The sequence below is a fragment of the Barbus barbus genome (assembly GCF_936440315.1).
Source record: "Barbus barbus genome assembly, chromosome: 26".
Classification (NCBI taxonomy): domain Eukaryota; kingdom Metazoa; phylum Chordata; class Actinopteri; order Cypriniformes; family Cyprinidae; genus Barbus; species Barbus barbus.
In genome coordinates this window covers 20,120,516-20,130,909 of record NC_136754.1, presented here as the reverse complement: position 1 = coordinate 20,130,909, position 10,394 = coordinate 20,120,516, and the positions used below count along the sequence as shown (strand labels likewise).

Sequence of the window (10,394 nt, the reverse complement as noted above, 5' to 3'; positions counted from 1 at the left end):
GTATTCATTTTACGGTTGTAGGTTTTTTCAAGGTAAACCAAATTAAATTAGAATTGTTGCCTTGGCAAAAAGCTGAAATATATATTCAAAGTGTTAACTGGATATATAAATTATTTCAGTTAACTTGTTTTATTTCAAGTAAAAAAAAATGGTTTTAACTTTAGCTTCAGTTTTAGTCAACTATAATAACCCTGATTCTGCCTTATTTGTGTTCTACAGAAGAAAGATCAAAAAGATTTTGATAGGCAAGAGGGAGAAAAAATTATGGCAGAATTTTCATTTTTAGATGAACTATCCCTTTAAAAGTATGGAGAAGAAAAACAAGTCATTGTCTCTGAATGCATAAGAGACTGGACAAACACTTCACAGAAGGGTTACTACAAAGGGACCGAGACAAAAGGGCGAGCGAAAGCACAGCGTCACTGCTTGGAACTTTCTTCCTGTTCATCCTCTTCCTCCTCATCATCATCAAAAGACACAGCTCCAGATGTATCAGAGATGCTTCGGCAGTGTCTGTACCAGCGGATGACTTCCTGAAAGACGTTGTCCTCTCCTTCCTCCACCTCTCTTCCATCCTCTTCTTCGTCCTCAGGTGAAAGGCCAGACTCGGAGTAGGAGGTGGAGTAGTAGCAGGAGTCTCCCTTGCTCCACAAAGGCCTGCGGTCTGGTTTGTGAACTGCACATGTGGCCCTGTCGCCCTCGCCTTCTGAAAGCTGGAGTTCTTGGGCGTGTGGTGGCACTTCTTCAGAGATGAGCGGCTCGTCGGGGTCTGATTGACTGAGCGTGCTGTCAGAGCATGGGTTTTCAGCGGTGTCCGACTCAGCCTGACTTGGCACGGGGCAGCTTTGATTGGATAATACAGTGTCTGAGGGAGGAGCAAAGTATAAGAATACCTATAGATACAGGTCAGACAGGGCAGAAGTGGACAGAGATAGAAAGATGACATGAAGCACAAATGGTACCAAAAAAAAAGAGAATTAAGGCAAGAAGAAAACACAACAGAAAAGGCAGATGATAAAGAGCAGAAAAGATGAAAGAGAAAACGAAATTGCAGATGTTCCGCATAAAAAGAAATGCACTGTGACAAGAAAAATGCAAATATACAGGGTCCACAAAATATATCTGAACTAGTGCTGTCAAACAATTAAATCGCATCCAAAATAAAAGTTCTTGTTCACATAATATATATGGGTATACGGTGTATATTTATTATGTATATATAAATAAAAACACATGCATGTATATATTTAAGAAAAATAAGTTATGTTTATATATTACTGCTGTCTGCTGCTTTTGATACGGTCAACCATCAGATCCTCTTGTCAACCCTATTGAGAAAGGGCATCTCAGGAACCGCACTCCAGTGGTTTGAGTCTTACCTCTCTGATAGGTCCTTCAAAGTATCTTGGAGAGGTATCCAAGTCGCAACATCTAGCTACTGGGGTGCCTCAGGGCTCAGTTCTTGGACCAATTCTCTTTTCTGTCTACATGGCATCACTAGGTTCTGTCATTCAGAAACATGGCTTTTCATATCACTGCTATGCTGATGACACTCAACTCTACCTCTCATTCCATCCTGATGATCCGACGATAGCTGCTCGCATCTCAGCGTGTCTAACAGACATTTCTTGCTGGATGATGGACCATCACCTTCAACTCAACCTAGCTAAGACAGAACTGCTTGTAGTTTCAGCTAACCCATCGCTTCATCACAATCTCACCTTCCAGTTAGGCTCATCTACCATAACTCCTTCAAAAACAGCCAGAAACCTTGGAGTTGTGATTGATGATAAGCTAAATTTCTCAGACCACATTGGTAAAACTGCCCGGTCCTGCAGATTTGCATTATACAATATTAAGAAGATCAGGCCCTTTCTCTCGGAACATGCAACACAACTCCTTGTTCAGGCTCTTGTTCTGTCCAGACTTGACTATTGCAATGCTCTCTTGGCAGGTCTTCCAGCCAATTCTATTAAACCTCTACAATTAATCCAAAATGCCGCTGCAAGATTAATCTTTAATGAGCCGAAAAGAACGCACATCACGCCTCTGTTCATCAATTTCCACTGGCTACCAATAGCTGCTCGCATTAAATTCAAGGCATTAATGTTTGCCTACAGAACCACCACTGGCTCTGCACCCCTTTACTTAAATTCATTAATTCAGATTTATATGCCCTCTAGAAGCTTGCGTTCTTCAAGTGAACGACACATTATTGTACCATCCCAAAGACACTTTCATGGACTTTTTCATTAACTGTTCCCATCTGGTGGAATGACCTGCCCAATTCAATCCGAGTAGCCGAATCCTTACCCATCTTCAAGAAACGGCTAAAAACTCATCTGTTCCATCTTTACTTGACCCTCTAACTCTAGCACTCTCTATTCTAATTTTATCTATGTCTTTTTATAAAAAAAATAATTAATAATAATAATAATATTTATCTGTACTGCGTTAGGCTAACCAAGATTTGTAATAGCACTTGCACGTTGTTGCTTTTTTGTTGGTTTTGATTGCTTCTTATGTCCTCATTTGTAAGTCGCTTTGGATAAAAGCGTCTGCTAAATGACTAAATAAATAAATATATTTATATATAATATAATAAGAATATAAATGTATATACATGTAAATATTTTCAAAATATATACTGTATGTGTGTGCATTTGTATATACATAATAAATATACACAGTACAAATAAATATATTATGTAAACAAAAACTTTTATTTTGGATGCGATTAATCGCGATTAATCATTTGATAGCACTAAAACACTTTCAAGTCAAAATGTCTGAATGTCACTGCACTACACACAAAATATCAAACCAAGTGGCATCTGAAAACACATGATTCAAGAAATTATTCCACTTTTCAGAGCACGTTTTTAAAAGATTTTGAGACTAACTGGTTTTGAGATAATTTTTCAGTTTAGTTCGAGTATGACAACCAGAAAGTGTCAAAAACTTTATTGTTATATCTTTCAAATATACACTACTGTTGTTAAGTAGTGTATTAAGTGGGTTATGTCCATTAAGTGGGTTGTTAAGGTTTTTTATGCTCACCAAGGCTGTATTTATTTGACATAAAAATAAAGTAATAACAGTAATATTATTGCAATGTAAAATAACTGTTTTCTATTTTAATATATATTAATATCTAATTTTCAGCAAAACATTTTTTGAACATTAATGTATGCTATTCGTCACTCATATGTTTTTATTTGTGGCTCAATCTCCAAATACTATATATTGACGTGTGCACTCATGCTCACCTGAGCTCAGAGTTGTTGTGATTGGTTCTTCATTTAGAGGAGGATCCTCTTCATAGGACTCTTCGTCCATCTCCTCCTCATCTACAGAGGTCCAGGCACGAAGCTTCGCCTCTGCAATGGCAAACTGCTCAGCCACTCCTAAAAAAAGAAGAATCGTATCGAATGACCCTGGAGTTTACACAATGACGCTAATTAAACAGACGGCAGTGCAACAAAATCTCTTTTGACACAGTGATGACGTAGAAGTTTACTCGTGATGCTTTTGTTCTGATTGAAAAAGCTCTGTTGTTGAGAGACTCAGGTTTTGCTGTTAAATGCCACCCTAACTCAGCAGCCACATTTACTGCAGTCAGGAAACTGATGACAGCCAAACATGTAGCAGAGTATAAAAGCTGCCGGGAAAAGTAAAGTCAATAGAGGAGAGCCAGAAGACAGGAATGAAGTAAACTGACATGCAGGATCAGCAGGTGTAGCTGTGTGACTGTGTAATCTAATTTAACACCATCTGCTGAGTCTAAAAGCCTTCAGCTGGCACATCACAGACGGGCTTAAGTTGACTGACACTTGAAAAAATTGTTACATTACATATTAATGCTAATTATATTCAGTATAACATTGATGTTAAAATAATAGTAATAATAAATACTAGTAAAATGGAAACTATTTTCGAATTTTTAAATTAACTTAAAAATAATTCACATTATTATATATGTAATGAATATATTAGACAGACAGACACAATTACTACATTAATTCAAGTGATTATTAATAATTATATTATTAATTAAAATGAAGTAAAAAAAGTGTGTGTGTGTGTGTGTATATATATATATATATATATATATATATATATATATATATATATATATATATACACACATATATAATATGTAATGAAGTATATAGTTTTCCTGTAGCTCAAATGGTAGAGCATGGCGCTAGTAACGCCAAGGTCATGGGGGTTCGATTTCCCTGGGAAAGCAAGAGCTGATAAAATGTAAAAACTGTAACTTGAATGCAATGCAAGTCGCTTTGGATAAAAGCGTCTGCTAAATGCATAAATGTTAAATGTAAATGTATATATATATATATAATAGACAGACAGACAGACAGACAGATAGATAGATATACAGAAACAATTACTACATTAATTCAAGTGATTATTAATTATATTATTAATTAAAATGAGGTAAAAAAACTGTGTGTGTGTGTATATATAATATGTAATGAAGTATGTGTGTCTAATATATATATATATATATATATATATATATATATATATATATATATATATATATATATATATATATATATATATATATATATACACACAGACAGATAGATAAATAATAATTCTATTATTAATTAAAAAGGAGGTTAAAAAACTGTGCGCACACGCACATACATATACAGTCAGGTCTATAAATATTGGCACATCGACACAATTCTAACATTTTTGGCTCTATACACCACCACAATGGATTTCAAATGAAACGAACCAGATGTGCTTTAACTGCAGACTGTCAGCTTTAATTTGATGGGACAGAATAATAATCATAAATCAAACTTTCACTTTTTAATACTTGGTTGCAAATCCTTTGCAGTCAATTACAGCCTGAAGTCTGGAACGCATAGACATCACCAGACGCTGGGTTTCATCCCTGGTGATGCTCTGCCAGGCCTCTACTGCAACCGTCTTCAGTTCCTGCTTGTTCTTGGGGCATTTTCCCTTCAGTTTTGTCTTCAGCAAGTGAAATGCATGCTCAATCGGATTCAGGTCAGGTGATTGACTTGGCCATTGCATAACAGTCCACTTCTTTCCCTTCAAAAACTCTTTGGTTGCTTTTGCAGTATGCTTTGGGTCATTGTCCATCTGCACTGTGAAGCGCCGTCCAGTGAGTTCTGAAGCATTTGGCTGAATATGAGCAGATAATATTGCCCGAAACACTTCAGAATTCATCCTGCTGCTTTTGTCAGCAGTCACATCATCAATAAATACAAGGGAACCAGTTCCACTGGCAGCCATACATGCCCACGCCATGACACTACCACCACCATGCTTCACTGATGAGGTGGTATGCTTAGGATCATGAGCAGTTCCTTTCCTTCTCCAAGCTCTTCTCTTCCCATCACTCTGGTACAAGTTGATCTTGGTTTCATCTGTCCATAGGATGTTGTTCCAGAACTGTGAAGGCTTTTTTAGATGTCGTTTGGCAAACTCTAATCTGGCCTTTGAGGCTCACCAATGGTTTACATCTTGTGGTGAACCCTCTGTATTCACTCTGGTGAAGTCTTCTCTTGATTGTTGACTTTGACACACATACACCTACCTCCTGGAGAGTGTTCTTGATCTGGCCAACTGTTGTGAAGGGTGTTTTCTTCACCAGGGAAAGAATTCTTCGGTCATCCACCACAGTTGTTTTCCGTGGTCTTCCGGGTCTTTGTTGTTGAGCTCACCGGTGCGTTCCTTCTTTTTAAGAATGTTCCAAACAGTTGTTGTGGCCACGCCTAATGTTTTTGCTATCTCTCTGATGGGTTTGTTTTGTTTTTTCAGCCTAATGATGGCTTGCTTCACTGATAGTGACAGCTCTTTGGATCTCATCTTGACAGTTGACAGCAACAGATTCCAAATGCAAAATAGCACACTTGAAATTAACTCTGGACCTTTTATCTGCTCATTGTGATTGGGATAATGAGGGAATAACACACACCTGGCCATGGAACAGCTGAGAAGCCAATTGTCCCATTACTTTTGGTTCCTTAACAAGTGGGAGGCACATATGCAAACTGTTGTAATTCCTACACCGTTCACCTGATTTGGCTGTAAATACCCTCAAATTAAAGCTGACAGTCTGCAGTTAAAGCACATATTGTTCGCTTCATTTAAAATCCATTGTGGCGGTGTATAGAGCCAAAAATGTTAGAATTGTGTCGATGTCCCAATATTTATGGACCTGACTGTATGTATGTATGTGTATATATATATATTTATATTTATATATATACATACTTATACATACATATATGTGTGTGTGTGTGTAGATTTTAATTGTTAGTACTACTATGAATGCAGTTCTTGACCTCACATTAGTTGATTATTATAAAGACTTGAAAACCTTAAAATAAATGAAAACCAGAAATATACAGATTACCTTATACATATATTCATGCACAATTTTAAATTTGAATGTTCAAAAATTAATTTCATGTCCACATTATTTGACAACAGGCCATAAAGTCACAGGCATCAGTATCTTTGTACGTCAACAGTTATCTCCTTAACACTTGTTTAGCAGTGAGAAATTTACAGCTGTACTAACAGGGTGGAAGGAGACACCCACCTGCTGCAAAGCGGGCCTCCTGCTCACCCTCGCTGAGATGGGAGTAAGAGTTAAAGTGGGACTGCAGTGTAGCAGATGGAGGGTCTAAGGGCTTAGACCAACCCTTCCACTCGATCAGATGAGCCACCCGACCCTGAGCCATGGCCGTGGGTTTGGTGACGTGATCCTTCACCACCTGTGAGATGCCTGGTGGGGAAAACACAGGAGATTGTTAAAGACTGATTAACTCAGTGTGTTGCTAACATGCATTAATGTTCACGATGATGCTACAGGTGTTTAAACCCTTACCATTAAATGATGATCTGGCCAGAGCTGCAATTTCCTGGATGCTAAGGGCTTTTCTCGACTTGGGGAGCATATCAATAGGGTCATCAACCTGAGGAAGCAAGTTCAAAGACACAATGGTCTCCTTTTAGACTGTAAACATTATAACTTCACAGGAACAAGCAGTTTAAAATGATTTAGTTATTGGTAATCAACAGTGTTTGGGAGTAACTAGTTTCATGTAACAGAATTACATAACTTAATTACAAAATAAATGTAACTAATCTATTACAGTTACTGAGAAATAATGCGTAGTAAAATTAGTTACTTGTGAAAATGTGAATGATTACAAAGAAGGTTACATCTGAATATTTTCACACACACTCACACACACATACATACAGATTTAATTGACTTCTTTCCCAACTTACATTGACTGCTCTAACATATGAGACACCAATGTTTCAGGAGTTCACAGAACAGGACACTGTTTTATTTTCTGTTTGGGTTTATGTTTAGGCTTTATTTTTAAGATTAACTGAAGATTTGATCTCAACAACAGTATCATAGCTATTAAATCTTGTTATGATTTTGAATCTGTCTTGAACCTCAGAATGATCTCAAAGTAAAGGGAGGTGTTAAAGTTTAATTTTGTGGTGGCTGTGCTTTAAAATTTAAATATTACAATCTTAATTCAAGCGATGAAGGACTTTGAAAGTCTGACAGTAATTAATGTTGAGTATTACAGCAAGGTTAACCCTGTTTGAAAATGATTAACAGTTGAAAATATTCATTAGAACTTTAGAAAAGTGATCAAAAAGTATTTAAATGTAATCAGTTACATTACTTACATTAAAGTAATTGAAAGAGTTACACTAATTATATTTTACATAGGGTAACTTGTAATCTGTAACCTATTACATTTCCAACAACACTGGTAATCAAACACTTTGCACAAATTATAAAACTCTGCACACACACGTTTAAACATATTATAAACATATAGATGGATTACTTACAAATGTACTCTGTTACTGATTACAAATTACATGCTCAGATTTGTAGTCAGTAATGTAATATTTACTTTAAATTGGAGGGGGACCTCAAATAAATATTTTAGTTCAAAGGGGGTTGAAAAACAAAAGTTTGGACATCCCTGCATTACATAAACAAACATTAATAAACATAAAAACTGCAAAGATGTGGTCAAAATTTTCCAGGTTTTAAATGCATTGGCAGTATTTAGTAACTTTCAGAATTATTAATCTCATACATGGTTTAATTGACTAGTCTCCTAATTCAGAAACATGGATAGCAAATTACTTCAAATGACATTTATAAGGCCAATCTATATTGTGAATATTCAAAAGCTAAACAATATGATAGAGTGGATTTGTTTTTAAAGGAAATCAATAAATTAGGAATAATCATTAAAGTGGGTGATAAAATGCATTACTTATCAAACAGATACATCTATAAGTGTCCCCTATATCTTGTTTAAATATCCACTGCTGTATGTGCGCCCCTGGTTGGGAATCATTGACAACATGGCTAAGACGGCCATCAAGGAATTAACGGCCAATCAAGTGACCTTTATTTATATAGTGCTTTTAACAATACAGATTGTGTCAAAGCACTTAACAGTATCAAACTGGAGGATAGCGTGTCTAATAAGATTAAACACTCAATTTTCAGTTAAAGGCATTTCATTATTGAATTCAGAGATGTCAGTTTAGTTTAAATAGTATCTGTGAAATCAAATTGATGATAATCGCTAGAAATCAAGTGTCCCCAATCACCAATTAGTTCTCTTACCTTATGACATCCTCTGACACGCTTCTCTCGCTGTATGAATTGACGCATTGCAAGCATTGATTTTTCCTGTTAGCACACAAGTACCAAACTACAAGAGCTCCACATGACAGTAAACACTCTAAAGCCAGTGCTGACTCGAGCGCCACCTCAGAAACAGATGCCAAATCCACAATTAACCCTTTGACAATTCACTTCCACTCATCCAAGTTGAAGCATATGTTAGTTGCACGGCCTGCTCAAATGGATCTGTGAGAGATCAGCCACACTATGGCATTAATAATCAAAGCAGCTTATGGCTCAAACATATTTGGCCAATCAAGCCTCTTCCTGTGGCTTGTTAATTTGCAAACAGCATTCACTGCCATGTCAGATAATATTAGCCTGCAGCTCTCAAGATGATAATAAAAAGTCTGGCCACAGCTGGGGGCTAATGACCTCTGGCATTTGACATAAATGGGTTACATGAAGGAAATCTGAATTGACAAGTGACATCCATCAGTTTAAAAAGAGAATTGACGTGTCCAATGAGTGATGAGGTGACTATTTGTAGTCCTTGTACTGCAAAGCTTTCTGAAACACAGATCCAGTTTCTATTTTTTTCAAATAATGAAGTGAGGTGAAGTATTCGTAAACCACCAAAACAAAAGTAGGCCACTGTGTCATACATAACGTGGCATTTATGCTATAAAACATTCCCAAAACCAAATCACACAGGTGGTTCAGACATACACGTGCCTGACGTTCAAGCCTAGAACGCAGGTAGATATGCTTAAATCAGATTGCCCTCTAAAGCCCATAAGAAAAAGCTGCTCCTGAGGAAGATTGCAGCGGCACCAGCTGCCTGCCATGTTTCAGTGCTGTATGTGGGTCAAATATTTCTGCGTGATTTGAGGCTAGCCGTCATAGCAGCGAGAGACAGACATGGGCCATGGTGATCGTAATGAGGTCAATTAAGCCTAAACCAGACATTCGGGCATAATTTACTTCATTAACCTGGTATTATATGCTAATACCATGGTACTTTGATATGGTAATGATTCAGTACCATGGTACTGAATAACACACACCCTGCTCATCACACCATTCAGCAGACGCCTTCCAAGAGGAGCAGCAGAACAATTAGAAGAAAAAAAAATCCAGACACACCTGCAGAATGCTTTTTCCCCGCCAAAGATCTCGTCTATATATCCAAAATATAAAACATGGTGTTATTATGGTACTATGTGCAAAAAAATAAAAATAAAATAATATATATATAAACAAAATGCTATTACCATGGTACGTCCAAAAAATGTGGTATTACCTACCAACCAAAACAAAACATGATATTACCACACTAATTTCTCAAAAAAAATATTATTATTTTGTATTACCATGGCACTATGTCTACAACATAGTATTCACGTGGTACGTACACAAAAAAAGGTGCTAAAATAGTACATGGCCTAAAAAATAACATGGTATTATGTCCAAAAAAGCAACATAGTCACATTTCCATGGCACTATGTCCAGAAACAGTATTAGCATGGTACGTGCACAAAATATATGGTATTACAATATTACATGTCCTGAAAAATAATGATCATGGTACTACTGTCAAATAAATAATTAAATAAAGTGAAGTACTGTGATATCCAAAACAAGGATAAAAACATAGTATTACCATGGCACTATGCCCATAAACATAGCATTTGGCCAGAAAACA

At 36.6% G+C, this 10,394-nt stretch overlaps 1 protein-coding gene across 1 annotated transcript in view; it reads right to left on the bottom strand.

The window, feature by feature from the left end:
- LOC306845745 (uncharacterized protein) overlaps window positions 1-10,394 on the bottom strand; it is an 11,665-nt gene continuing 1,271 nt past the window's right edge. Inside the window, exons 2-5 of the mRNA XM_079378718.1 lie at window positions 6,899-6,986; window positions 6,611-6,796; window positions 3,270-3,407; window positions 1-865 (exon numbers count right to left, since the gene is read on the bottom strand). Of these exons, the coding sequence (XP_079234844.1) occupies window positions 420-865; window positions 3,270-3,407; window positions 6,611-6,796; window positions 6,899-6,986 (858 nt within the window). The 3' untranslated portion in view covers window positions 1-419. The remainder of the gene's footprint in view (window positions 866-3,269; window positions 3,408-6,610; window positions 6,797-6,898; window positions 6,987-10,394) is intronic.